Raw genomic sequence first — 18483 nt, forward strand, 5'->3', positions numbered from 1 at the left:
TTCCTTTCTTAAGCTTTTCCCATGCCTGTACGTTTTCTTGTCACGACCTGAGCCAAAGGAAACGTCAAACCCGAATCCCCACAAAGCACCGGCGTCCCTGGCCGCTATGCCGCGCATGTTGACGTGCGTGTGGCCTTTCAGGTACCTGTGCCAGCTCTCGGACCAGGATCTGCGTCAGAGCGCGGCGCGCAATATGGCCGACCTGATGTGGAGCACGGTGAAGGAGCCCCTGGACAGCTCGCTTTGCTTCGACAAGGAGAGCCTGGACCTGGCCTTCAAGTACTTCATGTCGCCCACGCTCACCATGCGGCTGGCCGGACTCAGCCAGATCACCGTCAGTTGCCGCTCCTGCAAAAACCTTGAATGGTTCAGAAGAAAAAAACAAATGTAAATCCAAATGTTGTTGCCCTTCAGAACCAGCTGCACACCTTCAACGACGTGTGCAACAACGAGTCTCTGGTGTCCGACACTGAAACGTAAGGCGTGCGTGCGTGCGTGCGTGTTCTTATGCGTTGCTTTGTTCCACGTTGTCTTGGCTCGTTTTGCTTTCAGGTCCATAGCCAAAGATCTGGCCGACTGGTTGATCCACAACAATGTGATCGAGCACCTTTTTGGACCTAATTTGCACATTGAGGTGAGAAGCGAATCTTTCTGGACGTTTGGCTCGCCCGCAAAGCGCGCGGCAAGTCAAGTGCGTTTTGTTTTTTCTTCGGAAAAATATATGAATCGGGAGATCGTCAATTTGGAACGTTCGTACCTGCTGCTAGAAATGTTTTTTTTTTTTTTTCTTCTCTCTTTCAGATCATCAAGCAGTGCCAAGTGATCCTTAACTTCCTGGCCGCGGAGGGCCGACTCAGCACGCAGCACGTGGACTGCATCTGGGCGGCGGCTCAGGTATGAACGTTCGGCCGTTCGCAATTGCGGCCCACGTTTTGAACTTTGTTATTTAAACATTTATGTAAGTTCTTTTGTTTGTTTTTTTTATTCAACTTTCATGCGTAACAGAGAATTTTCCAATTGAATTTTGCCGGCTTACAATAATATTGGATTAACTTTCAAAGTTTACCGGTTGGCCGACTGTGCTGCACGTCAATTTGGGTCATGACGGGCGAACGGTGGTATCTTGAAAATCGTCACAATGATTCAGTGAACTTTGGACTAATAATTGCCACTGCCGAGTGCGTTGCTCTGACAAGTGAAACAATCCCAAAAAAACAAACTGTCCTGCTGTCGATTTGGCGCTTGAATCAGTGAGCGTTTTTTTTTTTTTTTGGTTCTTCCAAGATTTTGCTGACCGGCTTGGCCTTCCAATGTGACAAATTGGCTTTCTTATGCATTCAGAGTTTATTTTCATTTTGGCAAAAATCGGACCGAGGAGACCAATGAACAAATAAATGTCATTTTTAATCCATAAATGTTTTGATTAAAAAGTAAATAAATACATGCAAAGCAGGCGCCGAAAATTGCAATTGGATTCTTTTTGACCATGATTCATTCAGCTTTCGTTGAAAAGCGTTGTTGTCGTCATTTGTGCAGCTGAAGCACTGCAGCCGCTACATCCACGACCTCTTCCCTTCCCTCATCAAGAACTTGGACCAGGTGCCCCTCCGACACGTCCTCAACTTGGTTTCGGGTCTGCACCCCAGCGCGCACACCGAACAGGTACCCTTAAGCGTCCGCAACTCGCCAGCAAGTAAAACAAAAAAAACAATAAGCGCAGAAAGTTTTTGGTTATGATTTGCGATTGACGTGATACCGTCAAGAAATGCCAAGTATTTTGTCTTGCTCTTCTTCCTGTCGTTGAGCTCAGCACCACCTTCTTTGTTGCGCAACGGCGCCGACAGCGTGCAACTCAATATTCACTCTCGCTTTTATGAGCATGTGAAGTTAAGGCTGCCAAGTCGACTCATCGCGACACGTCGCCTATTTAAGGCAGGCGTCTTTGACTAAATAGGACGCAAACCTTGGTTTGATGGCGGCACGGCGGTGATAAACGAGCATCTGAAAAGGCTGATGCCGGATTTCATTTGTTGTTTGCGGAAGCGAGCTGGCGTTAGCGCACACACACGGGCTGCGTCGCACGCGATGTCCTCTTGTGGTACCAACTGCAAGAGCACGTGTCACCTTCTGGTTATTCTCGAGTAGCGACCGCCAACCGAGTGTTGCGTTTATAAACCCGGATATCTCAGTGCTCAAAGTAACTCAACAGGAGCTTTTTATTTATTTGATTTGATTATTTTTGCAACACAAAACACTAAAAGACACAACAAATTACAGTGCTAAAAAAAAAAAAGATCTTCCTCCGAAACTTTAATTTTCTATTATTATTCTTTTTCATTCCAGGTGCATTGCACATTTTCACGCCAATTTATATATTCTAGAGGAGTGAAACAAAACGTTTTGGATAACGGTTAAAAGTGTTTGTTGTAGTTTTTGCATTTCCCGAAATGTCTTCATGATTTAATTCCCTTCTAATTAAAAAAAGAAAAAAGGGGAATATGTTTACACGTATATCTTTGCCGATAGTTTCATCGTTTTAGTGCAGCGCCGGCTCATTTTTGGCGAGATTTTAAAAGCTTTACATAGGAGTCGACTAATCGCGACTGCTGTTGGTGAGAATAATTGTTTGCGGCAGCCCTAAAATGGAGAAAAGGGAAAAAAAAGAAAAAAAAATCAGCGCTGTACGCAAGTCCAAATTGTGAAGTTGTGGAGTCATTGCTAAGTTGAGCGCGCCTCATCGAGTGTGCGGCGGCTTTTGCAGACGCTCTACTTGGCCTCCATGCTCATCAAAGCTCTGTGGAACAACGCCTTGGCCGCCAAAGCCCAGCTGTCCAAGCAAAGCTCCTTCGCGTCGCTGCTCAACACCAACATGGCCATGGGCAAGAAAAAAGGTCGGTGGCCAAATTCCAAACGCACGTTCCCGTCGAGCGTCTGCGTGACGCTTGGCTGGCCGCCGCGTGTCTGTCGCTCAGGCTCTCCGGCCGCCAGTCCCGAGAGCAGCGATACGCAGCACAGCGCCGGCAGCGACATGGACGAGCAGATGATGGCGGGAAGCAAGCGCGGGCAGCGGAGGCTTTCGGACACCGAGGTGCGTCTTGTTCACTTTGCCTCTAAAAATCGCACCACGCACGCATTCGTGCAACGAAAGTGAGACGTCCCCAAAGTGAAAATGTGCAAATTAGTTTTTGCCGCTGGTTGAACGTGAGGAGAACGCCACCAGAGGTTTTGACTGTGTGTGGGTTTTTTTTAAGGGGAAAAAAAAACAAACTGTTTTGGTTTCATGTGCTATTTGGGAAGACCTGATAGGCCGGCAACAATTTTCAGTTGGAAACATCCACCAACAAGCTGGTGTTGACTAAAATAAAAAATTCACAGGACAGTGACATGTTAAAAGAAAATGACCTCAATTCCATCTTTTTTCTACAACAATCACTATGTATAGTTTGTGACCGTTATCAAATACAGCCTTTTTTTTTTTTTTTTGTGCTGTCTTTTCTACATTTGGTACTCTTTGTGCTTCCCACTGTGACCTCCTGATGGCGCCTCATCAGGAGCAACTGGGCGTTCAGTTTCTTGCTCAAGACTTGGAACATCCAACGTCTCTGTTGGGAAACAACCACCGCCGTCCTAATTAATAGTCTGATTGGTCGCTTATTGAAATTGTATTCTGCCCTCAAAAAGTCCCATTATCATTTTGTGATGACGCGTGCCGCCGCGGTCAGGACTCGATGCAAGGCAGCTCGGACGAGACGGCCAACAGCGCGGAGGAAGGCAGCAGCGGGCGGGGCAGCACCAGCGGCCGCAGCGACGCCTCCAGCAGAGCCAGCCCATCGGCCGGCAGCCCCGCCAGCGACGTCCCCTCGGACGACATGGCTGACAGCGAGGCCTTGAAGGACGACGAAGACGAGGAGGAGGACGAGGATGATGACGACGACGATGACGACGACGACGATGACGACGATGAAGAGGAGGAGGACGAGGATGAGGAAGAGGAGGTTCCCATTGATGGCGGTCCACGCAAGGCCGAGGTGGGAGGCTTCTCATGAATTAATCCGTCATCCTTTTGGTTATTTTGATGGCGTCGATAAAAAATACGCTTTTAAAAATGATTCAATATCATTTGAAGGCAGATTTATTTATTTATTTCCTCCTCGTCTGGCAGAAGGACCCCCGGGAGCAAGCCGAGTCGCGCAAGCGGAAGGCGGGCGAGGCTCTCTGCGAGGACGCAAAACCAAAGGTGCTCCCCTTTGGCCCCGAGGCCTCCACCTCCCGGGAGAGTCGCATGAGGATGTTGGACACGTGCGTGCCGTCGTCGACGCCGACCTCGCAGGCACCCCACGTCAGCCCGGCGGGTCCACAGGAGCCGCCCCGCGTGGCCCGGCCCGCCGACTTCCTGGGCGAGCCCTTGGGTGGCGAGATCTTCAACTGCCGTCGCTTCATTGGCCCTCATCGTCATCATCATCATCATCATCATCATCACGAAGGGTAAGTCATCATCGCCGCCCTCCTCAGCAGGCGCTTGCTCCGCTTTTGTTCATTTGGGGCAGTTGGCCGTGTCTCTTTCCGTCAATTGCGTTTTATGCGTGCTGGGGTTGTTCTGTGTGCGCTTTCGTGTGTGAGTTTTTGTTGTGTGGTCCTGTGCTTTTGTCTCATTTGTGTGTTTTGATTGTGTTTGTGTTTTTGTCGTGGTGTGTGTGTGTGCGCGCACACGCATGCGCAGGCCCACGGTGGAGGACATGCTGAGCGCGGACGACGTGAGCTGCAGCAGCTCACAGGTCAGCGCCAAGTCGGAGAAGAACATGGCCGATTTCGACGGCGAGGAGTCTGGCTGCGAGGAGGAGCTGGTCCGGATCAATTCGCACGCTGAGCTCAGCTCGCATCTGCAGCAGCACCTCCCCAACCTGGCGACCATCTACCACGAGCACCTGGTGCAAGGTGGGCCACACGCACAAAAAAGAAATCCAAGTCACCGCTCACTTCGCCCGGTGACTCGGTGAGCTGCAACAGGATCGCTCGTTTTGCCCCACACTTGGTATTCGACCATCCATTGTTTAAAGGTGTATTATAGGGCCGTAATGTCGATGTCAAGCGAGCGGGACTTTCCTCGGGCCAAATTCAAATAAAGGCACGCGTGTAATTCTGTCGTTCTTGAGTCAACTTCCAGCAGGAGTGGCCATAAACGGCTCGAAGCCTCTTTTTTGAAGAATTGCTCACTGCTGGCCGATCGACGACTCATGTCTGGAAAAAGTCGTCCGGTCGCTCGTATGTCAAGGCATCAAAAGTGAAACATGTCTCTCGTTGTGGTGGTAAGCTGCGGATGGGCGCGTTCACGTTAAAGTTGCACGTCCAAAAAAACGGCAAACGAGAATAATTCAAGCATGCTAGCGCCAATTGATGTGACAAAAACGCGTGTCAATCACTTTCAACTTTTGGGAATGCGGCCGAGTGCTAAAATGCAAACGGAGCGCAGTTTTGCGTTCGACGACGTTTGAAGCGAACACGCGCGCCGTGCGCAATCTGACAGGAAGTCGAGAGCCATGCAAATAATTGAGGAATGCCGTGAAACGCCTCTGCCAATACTGAGCTGTGTTTGTTTTTTTTGTGTTGGTCTTCAGGTCCGGCCTCGCACAAGCATCCGTACTCGGGCGGCCATGCCGTGACCGACGTCAACTTGGACAACGTCTGCAAGAAAGGCAACACGCTGCTGTGGGACCTGGTGCAGGACGACGACGCGGTAATTTGCGTCCTCTGTCCGAGTTAAACTGCGAGCGCGGGAGTGACGCTTGGTTAGCATGTACGAGCTTCGGCGTGTTTTGGATTGTGATCGTGTGAGCGCAAGTCAGCGATGAGGTGGTGGCGGGCGACGAGACGATATCGGACGGTTAAGGATCTGAACGTGTTGACGAGCTCATAAAGCCAAAAGACGGTTAGATGGTCGACACGCCACATTCCATCCGGTTTAGCTCGACGGCAGCTCAGAAGCGCCGACGCGTACTCGAGCGACCGATCTCAGCACGCGCAGAGCACCCCGCGTGACCTTCCCTCCTCCCTTGGTTTGGGGCGCAAAGCAAAGTTATTTGCAGAGACGTCGGATGGCAACGCGTTTACGTCATGGCTCGCAGAGACGGCACCCAAAACGCCACGTGAGAGTCAAAGCAAACGCAGATCAGACGGACGGCAGCCAGAGGCGCTCGCGGTGATGCTCCACATGAAGAAAAAAGAAAGAAGAAACTTCGGCAGTGACTTATTACTACTTAGGAAGATCGTGATCTTGTGATCTGATATTTTTGCCACATCGCTCACCACTCAGATGACGGATGAATTTGTAATTCAAAACAAGCAAGCATTCCAAACCTTTCTCGCGTCTCATTTGAGTGTTTTTTGGACCAAGATTGTGCTTTACTGACCTGATTGCGATGCCGAGCGCCAACACGTCACAGACTGGCAACTCCTTCACTCGGACGCCGTGCGAAGTCTCGATCGGTCGGCAGCAGATGCCTCGACTGCCTAAAACTGTTTTTGTGCGCGCAAAACGCTGCGGCGCAAATCTGAATGCCATCCTTGAGCCTCAGTTTTTCGGGGTGTAGTTGCGCCGTTCGCCACTAAATGGCTTTCCCTCCCGATTTTATTGCTTTCAATGGAACATTTGGTCCCATATTTTTTTCTTCAAATTCCGAACATGCAAAATGGCGGCCGGGCTGCCATCGCTCTGACACTGACGTTTGTGACACGGGTGGGATTTGCGTTTCAGAGCCACCTGTCGGAGGGTCTGATCAACGAGGCCGAGAAGCTGCTGTGCTCGCTGGTGTGCTGGTTCACCGACCGGCAGATCCGCATGCGCTTCATCGAGGGCTGCCTGGACAACCTGACGCACCACCGGTGAGCGCCCCGTTGCCCGTTGCCGCCCTCGCCCTCGAAGGCGTCGCTAAGCGGGGCTGTGCGCTCGTGTTCTCTCAGGTCCGTGGTGGTCTCGCTGAGGCTCCTGCCCAAGCTCTTCGGCACCTTCCAGCAGTTCGGCTCCAGCTACGACACGCACTGGATCACCATGTGAGTAACGTGGCGTGGGTCGCAGCTGTTCGAAGACATGTCCGACTTTGATGACATCAAATAGATTTTCGGGGACTCATCGTTTTCCTGCATAATTTCGTCTCTCTCTCTCTCTCTCTCGTGTCGATTGTGCATGCCGAAGTCACAATTTTATCAAAGTGCTCATTTTTTTCAGGACTAAAATGGATTGTCTTGAAGTGCTTGTCATGTTGCTTCCCTTGTTTTTGGAGGCGGTCCTTTAGCTTTGTTTTGTGGGTCAGATGGGCCGAGAAGGAGTTGCACATGATGAAGCTCTTCTTCGACAACCTGCAGCACTACATCCAGGAGGTCCGTCAGCACCGCCACAACTTTGCACTGTGAGTCACCAAAAACTCAAGTTGAAACTTGAAAAGGGTTGGTTCGGCTACATCAGGTTTGCATTTTTGTTTTGAATACGCTACTTGTGGGTTCTTTTTTGTTGCTTTTTTGCTTCGTCTCAGATACGGTCACAGTGCCGAGGTGCAAGTGCGCTTGCAGTTCCTCACGTGTGTCTTCTCCACGCTGGGATCCCCCGACCATTTTAGTAAGAACTCTCACACACGCACTATGTTCCATTCATGTTGCCTCGTATTTCTCGTGCACTCTGGCTTTCTTTCTCAATATCTTTGGAGCGTAATCGCTCTCTTTCTGTCTTTCCATCTTTGTCTCTCATATGTATGCAAGTCTTGAAGTAACAATTTTGACGAGCAAATGACTCATTTTCAGGATCTTTTTTTTTTTCTGGTTCATTAATCCCAGGGACCTGAAGCAAGAGTTTTATGAAACAATCAAATTATGACAAAAGGTTGAATGTCGGGATGTCGCGATCTAATATTTCTCGTTGAGTATCAATAGAAATACACATTCCTGTAAAATGCACACAGCAAAAGCAAACCGCAACATTTGATCCAATGCGCACCTTTTTTTTACGTTGGTGATAAATATGAGGCAGGCGATTTTCAAAGCTGGCTTCTTTGCGTTGTGGCGTTCAGGACTGAGCCTGGAGCAGGTGGACATCTTGTGGCACTGCCTGGTGGAGGACGCCGAGTGCTCCGACGACGCCCTGCACTGGTTCCTCAACCAGGTGCGCAGCAAGGACCAGCACGCCATGGGCATGGAAACGTACAAGCACCTCTTCCTGGAAAAGGTTAGCATTAGCATTAGCGACACGTGCCAGGTCCTCCCAAAACTAACTGCGGTCTCAGGTCCAATTAAAGTCAAGGTGTCATTCGATGCCGAAATTGTTTGTAATCAAAGTCACTGCTCGTGCTCGTGCTCGTGCTCGTGTGTGTTCTTTTCTTTCTTATGTTTTATTTTTTTAAATTCTTTTTTTTTTTTGTGTGCGCGTGTGTCCAGATGCCTCAGCTGAAGCCGGAGACCATCAGCATGACGGGCCTGAACCTGTTCCAGCACCTTTGCAACCTGGCTCGACTGGCCACCAGCGCGCTGGACAACACCACCAACTGCGAGGTCTGTCCTGTCCTGTCCTGTCCTGTCCTGTCCTGTCCTGTCGCGCCGCCACTCAGAAGTGTCTCTCCGTTTGGCCGTTTGGATTTCAGCTGTGCGGGATGGACCAGCTGTGGGGCATCGCCCTCCGAGCTCAGTCAGCCGACATCAGCCGCGCCGCCATCCAGTACATCAACTCCTACTACATCAATGGTCAGTCGTCGCCTGCGTGCCGCTTTGGGAAATTGTCACTGCCCGATGGATAAGGATTTTCTTATTTCTTTATTTTCTACCGTTTGCGATATTTGCCATTAATTAAAGCAATTATTCTATCAAAATACACAAAAAAGCAAATCCATGTACAAGAACTTGCCTCCAAGCTTATTGCAGTGGTTGTTGTTCAATAAAAACAAGGGAGCGTTTAAAAAGAATGATAATTAACCATAATGATCATTATGTCCAGAAATATTGTCATTGTAATGAGATTTGAGAGTGCAAGACCACAAGAATTGAATGAAATATGTCAATTAGATGGATCCAAAATCAATCTGAAATTGGATCCATAAAAACAAGGTGACGTTAGTTGCGTGCGAGAGTTCTGCAAGAGAGATGGCTCTCTATTGGTCTTCGTTTTGTAGCACCTGCCAGAGGGCAAAAGGTCAAACAGGTGTGAGCTCGGGTGAGTATTGTCGTTGGTGGTTTATTTGAAATGTATTTTACGGGCAAACAAAAAATGAGAGGTCAAACAGTTGCTTGGGAATTGTTTGCTTTATGACGTCATACTTGCTGTTTTGTTTTTTTGTTTATTAATACGTACTCGGAATGGATTGCATCGAGCTGATCCATTCCGGACTGCCGTGCTTGTGTAATTGCGCTCATGCCGTGGTGACGTGTCACGTGTGCAGCGGGTAAGACGGGCCTGGAGAAAGAGCAGGAGTTCATCCGCAAGTGCATGGAGAGTCTGCTGATGGCGTCGGCCAACCTGGAGAAAGACGCCCAGTCGGGCCTGACCAGCATCGAGAGAGGCCTGCTCATGCTCAAGACGCACCTGGAGGCCTTCCGCCGCAGGTAAGCTCGGCCGCGCGGCGCCTCCTCCACGCGCCTCCTCAACATGCTTCGTTCCCCCAGGTTCGCCTACCACCTGCGCCAGTGGCAGATCGAGGGCACGGGCATCAGCAGCCACCTCAAGGCGCTCAGCGACAAACAGTCGCTGCCGCTCAGGATCGTCTGTCAGCCCGCCGGACTCCCCGACAAGGTCAGCTCGCGTCGCGTTTGATTTGGATTTTGTCGGAGCCTTCCAATCTCACCTGGGAAAAAAAAAATTGATTGGACAATCTGGCACATTTTCTCCAAAGGGAGAGGGGGGAAAAAAAGGCCTTTTTTTGTGCAAAATCACAACTTTCAAAGTAAGAGCTTACTCTATTAGTTAAGAAACAGTTTTCTTTTTTTTTTTTTAAATCTTGAACATGCGAAACACTTTTTTTTTTTTTTTTTACCAACTAACACAAAACTTAGTGTTTTTGAAAAACTAAAATGAATAAAAATAAACAAACCTACCCTGAAAACAAACTGAATTTAAAAAAGCCGTCCTAACGAAATAAAAACAAACTAGAATTCAAATGGTTTGGAGCGGATGATTCCAATTCGCTGCCATCAACACGATGAGGAAACGGGGATTTTTTTCTTTTGTTAATTACGTTCACTGGAAAAATGCGACTTAACAGTGCGACACCCAATTTTTTTTTTCTCCCTTGTAATGCAATTTTTTGACCCAAAAACAGGAAGGCGGGTTACAATGGGAAAATGACAAATTTGCGCCACAAAGCCTTCAGGAAAGCGCCTGGTCTCTGTATGACTTTCCTTTTGAGAATCTTTTCCTCTAAAAAGATGAGTGAAATAGTTTGAATCTCAAAAATGTGGACGTCTGTCAAAATGTTTATTTAAAAAAAAAAAAAAAAGAATATCAAAGCTCCAATTAATGGTGGCATCTATATTTTCTACATGACTATAAAACACCTTTTGTCAAAATGAATACGACTTTGCCGCCTTTTGAAAATAAGTTTTTTTTTTTATTTACTTCTTTTCTGAAACGCAGATGACAATTGAGATGTACCCCAGCGACCAGGTGGCGGATCTGCGCGCCGAGGTGACCCACTGGTACGAAAACCTGCAGAAGGAGCAGATGAACCAACAAGCGCAGCTGCAAGAGTTCGGCCAGAGCGGCCGGCACCCGGGCGACTTTTCAGGTCCGTCCCGTTCTCCCATATAAAAGAAAGCCTCCGTCCGTCTGCGGTGAAACGTTCCGTGCGGCGATGCGCTTTTCAGGGACTCTGATGGGACCCGTCCGGATGATCTCGTCGGGCCACGAACTCACCACCGACTATGATGAGAAGACTCTTCATGAGCTGGGCTTCAAGGACATGCAGGTAGCCGACGTCGGCACGACGCCAACTTCTTGTTTGGCTTTCTATCAAGGGCCGTCTCTTTTCACGCGAACTGAAGGTTTTGTTTTGTTTTGTTGTTGCAGCTCTTTTGTTGATAAGCTTGTGGAGGGAGTTAATGATCAGACTTTTGGGTCGTTTTTTGATTTGTTTTGTTTATTCATGCTGATGATGAATTCAAGTGATACGGCGCAGGAGAGGCGTCGGCACCAAATTTGTTTGTCGTATTAGACGAACCACTTGAAATTATTGCTTTGCGTCACCAAAGGAAATGATTTTTATTTTTTTGCACTAAAAGAATGAAAGCAAAAAGTCTGACGTAGTTCATCCCGCTCACTTGGATAAGGCTGGGGGGTCGAGAGGCCCAAAGGGCACCGATATCGCGGGAGGCGGGGCCGACCAGCAAAAAAAGCTCAAGTGCCCAGCTCTGCTATCAATTGGGAGATTATTGGGAGGAAATGGCCTTCTTTTTGTCCACGCTGTCCTCGTGGCTCGTGCGTCTTGCTACGTGAATCTGCAGACACTTTTGCGGCAAAAAAATGTTGTTGTTTTTTTAAAGCACAACCCAGCGCTGGTCAAAAGTGTTTGCCGTCTGCCGCCAGATGGTGTTTGTGTCCCTGGGAGCTCCTCGGCGCGAGCGCAAAGGCGAAGGCGCGCAGCTGCCGGCGTCGTGCCTGCCCCCCCCGCACAAGGAGCACATCCCCATGCTGCTGCTGCTGCAGGAGCCGCACCTCACCACGCTCTTCGACCTGCTGGAGATGCTGGCCTGCTTCAAGGCGCCGAGCCCCGCCCTCGACCGGCGCCGCGACACTCCCGAGGTGGGTCGCCGGCGCGCACACGCGCCGATACGGGGCACCGACACCTCGCGAGAAGCGGCAGGATGCAAGTGAAAGCGCTTGGAGCGATTCGTTCGCAGTTGAATCCTTTTATTTTAAATCATTTTGTTGTCACACTTTGAGATTAGGTTGAATGTTGAAGTGAATTCCAAATAAAATTGACCATTATCAATGTTGTTGATTGTTTTACAAAGCAGAAGAAATTATTATTTGATGGATTCAATTGGGAATGTTAATGGAGTATTTGTTCCAAAAAGGCTTCTTGGCAAAGAATTTCAAAGTTTCGGTCACCAAGATCAAGTTCGGGAAAGTTGATTGAAAGACAAGCGAAATTGTCACCGCCTTGTCCCCCGCAGGCTTTCAATTCCGACGCATTTGAAATAAATGAAAGAACATTTCTTTTTTTAAAGAAAGGCTGACGCTCAAAATTGCGAATCGCCACCGATCACGAAATCTCTTCAGATTGTGATTGATTGTGTCTTTGGGCAACTCAAAAGTGGCCGACATCAAACGTTAAAAAGTTCATCAATTGTGGAATGACGATAAAAAATATTACGGAGATGTTGCAGTGATTGAAAGAAGATTTCCATCCCCGGTGTCAATCATGGGCCCGGGGGCCAAATGTGGCCCAGCGCTTGTTTTGAAGGGGCCTGCTAAAGTCACTCTTGTGCACTCCGTGTGGGCCGATCAGACGTGCGAAATGCTCTTAGATCACTCAACAAAACCAGTTGGCCAAGCCTTTTTTTTTGTGTGTGCCTGTGTTTGACGCTTGTGTGCGTTTGTGCGCGCACGCAGATGGCTCGCTGCGAGGAGCTGCACCTGCACGCCGAGAACCTCTCTCGCCGCGTCTGGGAACTTCTCATGCTGCTGCCGACGTGTCCCAAGATGCTGCGGGCCTTCCAGAACATCTCGGACGACGACACGGTGGGCCGCCGCGCTCCCCCCCGCCGCCGCGCTCGCCAGCGCCTCCGCGTGTTGACGACGCCGCCTGCGTTTTGCTTCTTGCAGGACGAAGGACTGTGCTGGAAGGAGCTGCTGAGGATGAAAAGCGCCCACAAGCTGCTCTACGCGCTGGAGATCATCGAAGCGCTGGGGAAGCCCAACAGGCGCATCCACAGGGAGTCCACGGTCAGAACCCCTCGTCTTTGTTTCAGTCTCTCCTTTTTGATGTCCTTCTCTGCTCTTCCTTTTTCCTCGCCCTCGCTCCTTTTCTCTTTTCTTTTCTCTCGTTCTTTTTCTTTTTTTTGGTTCTCGCTCTTTTCACTTTTCTCTTTTTCACTTTCCTTGTAATGTTTTCTTTCTCTCGCTCTTTTTTATTCATCTCCCTCTTTGGTTTTGTTTCTCTTGCTTTTTTCTTCCTTAACATTTGTGTGTGTGTGATTAGGGGAGCTACAGCGACTTGTACCCCGACTCTGACGATTCTAGCGAGGACCAGATTGAGAACAGCAAAAATTCGTGGAGCTGCAAGGTAACAACACGAAGAAACAAAAACGTTTCCAGATGACATCTTCTTCCTTTTTTCTTCTTCTGCACATTTTTGCCCCTCCCACTTTCCTATTGCATTCCCCCCACACTTCCCAACTCTACTTCTTCCTCTTCTTTTTCTCTCCATCCTGCCCTTTTCTTATTCCTCCTCCATCCTTCTTTTGTCTCCCTCTTTCTTTTTTCCTGGCATCCTTCCAGTTTGTTTCATCTGGCGGGCTGCAGCTGCTGCTGGAGATCTTCAATTCGGCCATTCTGGAGCCCAAAGACCAGGAGTCCTGGACTGTGGTGAGCTGCGACCACAAAAAAAAAAAAAAAATCTCCCAAACCTCCTCTGGAGCTTCCTGCCCGCTGTGTCCAGTGGCTGCTGGACTGTCTGGCGTGCCTGCTGAAGCTCATCTGCCAGTTTGCCGTGGACCCGGCTGACCTGGATCTGGCTTACCACGACGTCTTCTCCTGGTCCGGCATCACCGACGGCCAACGCAAGCGAGCCTGGCCCGGGAAGTCGCGCAAGGCCGCTGTGGAGCATGGCAAAAGTCTACACATCCCCCGACTCACAGAGGTGGCGACACACACGCACGCGCACCCCCAATGGATTGTTTCAGCTCCACACTCAGGCTCTACCACAGTGGCCATATCCTTTATTTGCATCCATCTTTGTCTTTGAGGTGTTCCTGAACCTGGTCCAAGGCACCAACCTGATCGAACGGCTCATCAACGTGGCCTACACCTACGACAACTTGGCGCATAGGTGGGCAAATGCCTCCGTGCCGCTACCATCCCACTCCGGTCCTGCGGGTGGCAGCAGTGCGTGTACGACGTGATGAAAAGCAGCTTGCCAGTTAGCTAACTGGGTTGCATTACGACCAAAAAAAAAAAAAAAAAAAAAAAAGGAAAGGTGCTGTGACTTGCTAGCGCTTTTCTATCTTCGCTCCTCAAAGCGTTTCACACAATGACTTCATTTCCCTGAAATGGCAAACAAAGAAAAGAACAACAGCTTTGAGGAGGTATTTGAAAAAGTCAACAAGAAAAAGTATATGATTAGATTTAGTGGAACAATTCTAAATTTAAATTCACATTCATATCAAATCTGAAGAGAGATTATTGAAAAACAAATGCTGTGAATTACACGCTTTCATGTTGTACTTCAATCACCCTGAAAAAGCTCTTGCTATTTATTTTTTTCCTGCCCTTGCGTTCACTTTGCACGTCAATTGACGGTGCGTGCGCCCTTGAGTCATAAGTCTTGCAACCGGGAAATTTCAGGTTAAGAGCTCACTCTGCTTCTAGTAAAAAACAAAAAGTGCCTCGCCAACAAACCTAATGCAGATTCTCATCTCATCTCATCTCATCTCAAACACTAAAATAATAATGCCAGGAGTGTCGGGATTGGACGAAGATGGCATCGTCTTGTATTTAGTTTTTGATCTTTTTGTCGTTTCGCAGAGTTCTGAAGGCCCAATCGGATCATTGCTCTCGGCATGAAGGTGAGCGGCGCCGCCCGAATTTGTTGAATGATGTTGTTGCCTGCCGGACGTCGATGTCGCGTTCATGGAGCGCTCGCCGTTGCTCGATATCGTTTAGACGCTTGTGCAAGTTTGGGAAACGAGTTTGCGGAGTATGTTCGGCCCGCCACCATCATTTCTAGTGCGACTTATCGCTCGATAGGGAAAAAAGGGGACGCGCTCGTTTTGTTCCTCCTCGACGAATGGCCGTCATCCGCGTCGGCTCGCCGCGCAAGCAGCAGGCGGCTGCAACGGCTTTTGAAAACCATGGCGACAATTTGCTCGACATTCGACCTTTGAGCGGCGGTGATGGAGTGATGGAAGATTTATTGACGTGGTCAAAACGTTTGAATGATGTGCTCAAATCATTCAATCAGTGCACTTGAGTTAATTGTCCTGTCAGGTCATCGCGATATCGGTGGCGTTTAAAAAAAAAAAAAAAAAAAACATCATTTATTGCCATGGTTTCTGGGACTGTCGATGCTTTGGAAAGCGACTCTCGGTGTGGTGGTTGCCGTTTGGCGGCGTCACCGGTTGCGCGGGTGTTTGTACGCTCGCTGATTGCGTGTGCGTGTGCGAACAGTGACGCACTACTCCATGTGGCTGCTGGTGAGCTGGGCCCACTGCTCGTCGTCCGTCAAGTCCAGCCTGGCCGACAGCGAGCGTCTGCACGACTGGCTTAGGAAACTCACGCTGCTGGTGCCCGAGGTGAGGTCGGCCCGTCGGCCCGCGTGCGAGCGCCATTTTGCCTTATGATGGCCTCATGTCCTGATTTGTATCAAGGGATGGAAATTGAAATGTTTTTTACTCCCCAAATTCTCTTTTCTGTTCTCCCAACATTCTCCAATTAATGGATACTTTGGGAAATGAGCCTCTTCCGTTTGAAGTGTTAATATATATATTGATTTTTTTTTTTCTCTATTTCAGGCGGGTGTGCGTCACGAGGCGTGCAACGGCCTCTACAAGCTTTCGCTTTCTGGTCTGGAAGGCGGCGAGTCCATCAACAGATCTTTCCTGTTGCTTGCCGCCTCCACGCTGCTCAAGTTTCTGCCCGACGCGCAAGCTGTCCAACCTCTCAGGGTAACACACACATCCAAATGATTCAGTCATTAATTATCAAATAAGTCAACACCTCTTTGAATATAAAAAAAAAAAATGGTTCACGCAAGTTTGTCCACACAGCCACTCCTGATGCGATATCATGAAAGTGGGCTGCTTTTCTCGCCGAGCGCTTTTGAGACGCAAGTCCGGTTTTGCGCCAAAGTCAAGCAATTGATGGTCAAAAGTCCGATCGCGTTTCGAGCCAATTGAATTGAAGATTTTGGGTCTTGGGTCCGAAATGTTTGGCACGGCGCGTGATGCCATGCGCCGAGGATGTGGCCACTATTTTTCCGTCACGGCAACGGACAAGATGGAAAGAAATGTTTGGAGCGACGTTGCGCAATGAGGCCCGACGTGTCTTTGGTGTTCAGATGGAGGACTACGAGGAGGAGCCGCCCCTCCGAAGTGGTTGCAAAGAATACTTTTGGCTGCTGTGCAAGCTCATCGACAACATCCACGTCAAAGACGCCACTCAGGTGCGACCCGATTGGACCATGTTGACTCCTCCTCCTTTTGTCAGGAAAAATCATTTCAGTTTATTTTGTGCCGCCCCTCGTTGCTGTCTATATGCGCCCTCAATCGAAATCAATTGGCAAAAAAAAAAAAAAGGTGAAGCGCACGCCGTTTGTTGCTGCTGGCTAGCCTCGTTGTCGTCTTTGAACTGACGTCAGGTCTCTCCCTCTCTGTCGCTGGCGGGCTTGGTGCAGACCACCCTGCTGGACCTGGACGCCCTGGCGCGACACCTGGCGGACTGCATACGAAGGTGGGTGCACGCTCCATTGCACTGCGTCCTAAACCGTTTGCGGTTGAAATGAAATTGTCCACATCTCTGAATTTCTGCTGAGATTCCATGTATTTTTTATTTTGGGGGAAACAATCATTTCTGACACGTTTTTTTTAATTTAATACCCAACTCATTGCGTCATTAAATCAGAAATTGATGGACGAGAATATGAATAAAATGATGGCAAGGAGCAGCCCGAGTCGTCCGATTGAGAATTGAGGAAAGTCCCGCTCGTGAAAAATTCCACTTTATAAAATGTCATATTTTGGGAGTATTGTCTGTCGAAGACTTTCGTCTTTCAGGGCAACACCAAAGATAAATTAAGAATGCCTTGTCAATCAATGAAAAGATTGACCAATCCGATCCTTTTGGCGAAATGGGCCAATTTTGGAGCCATGACAGCCCACAAAAAAAAACGCCACGACGGATGCACGTTTATTCCACAAAGCAAAAATCACTCCTGTGTGCGTAACTCCTCCCCCAAAAACTCGAAATCGTCTCCCCAAAAGTGGAGATCGGACGAGCGGCGACGGCCCGTCTCTCTCTGCCTTTGTCCATTGCCTTCCGACTTCGTTCAAAGGGGGCGTTCTGGTCGCGTGGCGCGAGATGCGGACGCCGGCGTCAGGCTTTGCTTGTCCCGCAGCCGCGAGATGCTGGACCAGCGGGACGGCAGCATCGAGGACGACGGCCTGACGGGTCTGCTGCGGCTGGCCACCAGCGTCCTCAAGCACAAGCCCCCGTTCAAGTTCTCGCACGAGGGCCAGGACTTCCTGCGCGACGTGCACAACCTCCTCTTCCTGCTGCCCAGCCTGGCCGACCGCGCGCAGCCCAAGTGCAAGTCGCACGCCGCCCGCGCCGCCGCCTACGACCTGCTTGTGGAGACGGTCAAGGGCTCGGCCGACAACTACCGCCTGCTGCACAACTGGGTCATGTCGCAGCACATGCAGGGTGAGCGCGGCCTCGCAACACACACTGACGAAAATGCCCCCTCCCCCCGCCCCCACAAATCTATATCTTTTTTTTTGTTTGTTTGTTTTTATTTTATTTTTTTTGCGCCTCCCCGCAGCCTCCCACGCGCCGTACAAGTGGGACTACTGGCCTCACGACGACGTGCGCGCCGAGTGTCGCTTCGTGGGCCTCACCAACCTGGGCGCCACCTGCTACCTGGCGTCCACCATCCAGCAGCTCTACATGATCCCCGAGGCCCGCCAGGCCATCTTCACCGCCAAGGTGGGCGTCCTCCGCTGACAATCGTGACAACGTGGAGTGCTCACTTGCTGCCCCTTGCCGTTTGTGTGCGCAGTACGCCGAGGAGATCAAGCACAAGACGACGTTGCTGGAGCTCCAGAAGATGTTCACCTACCTGATGGTGAGCATCGCGGGCTTCGAGGCTTTCAGGGAACGGGCGCGAGGAACCAGAAAATGAAGAAAAAAAATTTTGTTTTTGTTTTTTAGGCTGATTCCGATTATTGCCTGAAAAATCAATTCTGATCAACCGTTATCTTGAGAAATAGAAAATGAATCAAAGAATTCATTTTGGGTTCCCTTAAAGTGTGAGGTAAACTTGACCCACCGTATTTTTCAAGAAATAAATTTTAAGAATACTCGGGTTAGGTTTTTTTTTTTTTTTTTTTTTTTTTTTTTACGCAAACGTCCTCGATTCATAGTTGGACTCGTACTTCCTACCTACGAAAATGCTTTTGTTCTGCATCGCCGGTATTCTTCAAGAATGATGGCCGTCACCATTGCGCTGCATCGCTGATTGCTGCTCAACTGACATTGTTGTTGCGTTATTCGGCGAAATGCCACGACGCTGCGTGGCC

At 49.4% G+C, this 18483-nt stretch overlaps 1 protein-coding gene across 4 annotated transcripts in view; it reads left to right on the forward strand.

The window, feature by feature from the left end:
- The window catches only part of LOC148332871 (ubiquitin carboxyl-terminal hydrolase 34-like), a 40758-nt gene that overhangs the window by 7029 nt on the left and 15246 nt on the right, over positions 1-18483 (forward strand). For 2 of the 4 annotated variants that reach the window (XM_088302097.1, XM_088302101.1), the window contains exons 7-43: positions 142-334; positions 415-476; positions 553-634; positions 802-894; positions 1537-1662; positions 2762-2891; positions 2973-3088; positions 3723-4028; positions 4163-4485; positions 4721-4935; positions 5616-5734; positions 6752-6879; positions 6958-7047; positions 7308-7403; positions 7527-7609; positions 8058-8212; positions 8422-8535; positions 8625-8724; positions 9417-9579; positions 9640-9766; positions 10607-10757; positions 10837-10937; positions 11555-11770; positions 12584-12712; positions 12797-12916; positions 13173-13256; positions 13472-13558; positions 13632-13832; positions 13939-14021; positions 14717-14757; positions 15359-15483; positions 15703-15855; positions 16248-16352; positions 16584-16639; positions 17304-17608; positions 17727-17890; positions 17964-18029. In XM_088302097.1, the coding sequence (XP_088158223.1) occupies positions 142-334; positions 415-476; positions 553-634; positions 802-894; positions 1537-1662; positions 2762-2891; positions 2973-3088; positions 3723-4028; positions 4163-4485; positions 4721-4935; positions 5616-5734; positions 6752-6879; positions 6958-7047; positions 7308-7403; positions 7527-7609; positions 8058-8212; positions 8422-8535; positions 8625-8724; positions 9417-9579; positions 9640-9766; positions 10607-10757; positions 10837-10937; positions 11555-11770; positions 12584-12712; positions 12797-12916; positions 13173-13256; positions 13472-13558; positions 13632-13832; positions 13939-14021; positions 14717-14757; positions 15359-15483; positions 15703-15855; positions 16248-16352; positions 16584-16639; positions 17304-17608; positions 17727-17890; positions 17964-18029 (5008 nt within the window). Of the gene's footprint in view, positions 1-141; positions 335-414; positions 477-552; positions 635-801; positions 895-1536; positions 1663-2761; positions 2892-2972; positions 3089-3722; positions 4029-4162; positions 4486-4720; positions 4936-5615; positions 5735-6751; positions 6880-6957; positions 7048-7307; positions 7404-7526; positions 7610-8057; positions 8213-8421; positions 8536-8624; positions 8725-9416; positions 9580-9639; positions 9767-10606; positions 10758-10836; positions 10938-11554; positions 11771-12583; positions 12713-12796; positions 12917-13172; positions 13257-13471; positions 13559-13631; positions 13833-13938; positions 14022-14716; positions 14758-15358; positions 15484-15702; positions 15856-16247; positions 16353-16583; positions 16640-17240; positions 17609-17726; positions 17891-17963; positions 18030-18483 lie in introns of all 4 variants that reach the window. The other 2 variants (XM_088302098.1, XM_088302100.1) reach the window with 2 other exon arrangements.

The sequence above is a fragment of the Idiotropiscis lumnitzeri genome, chromosome 8, assembly GCF_059441095.1.
Source record: "Idiotropiscis lumnitzeri isolate Australia: NSW breed Sydney's pygmy pipehorse chromosome 8, RoL_Ilum_1.0, whole genome shotgun sequence".
Lineage (NCBI taxonomy): Eukaryota > Metazoa > Chordata > Actinopteri > Syngnathiformes > Syngnathidae > Idiotropiscis > Idiotropiscis lumnitzeri.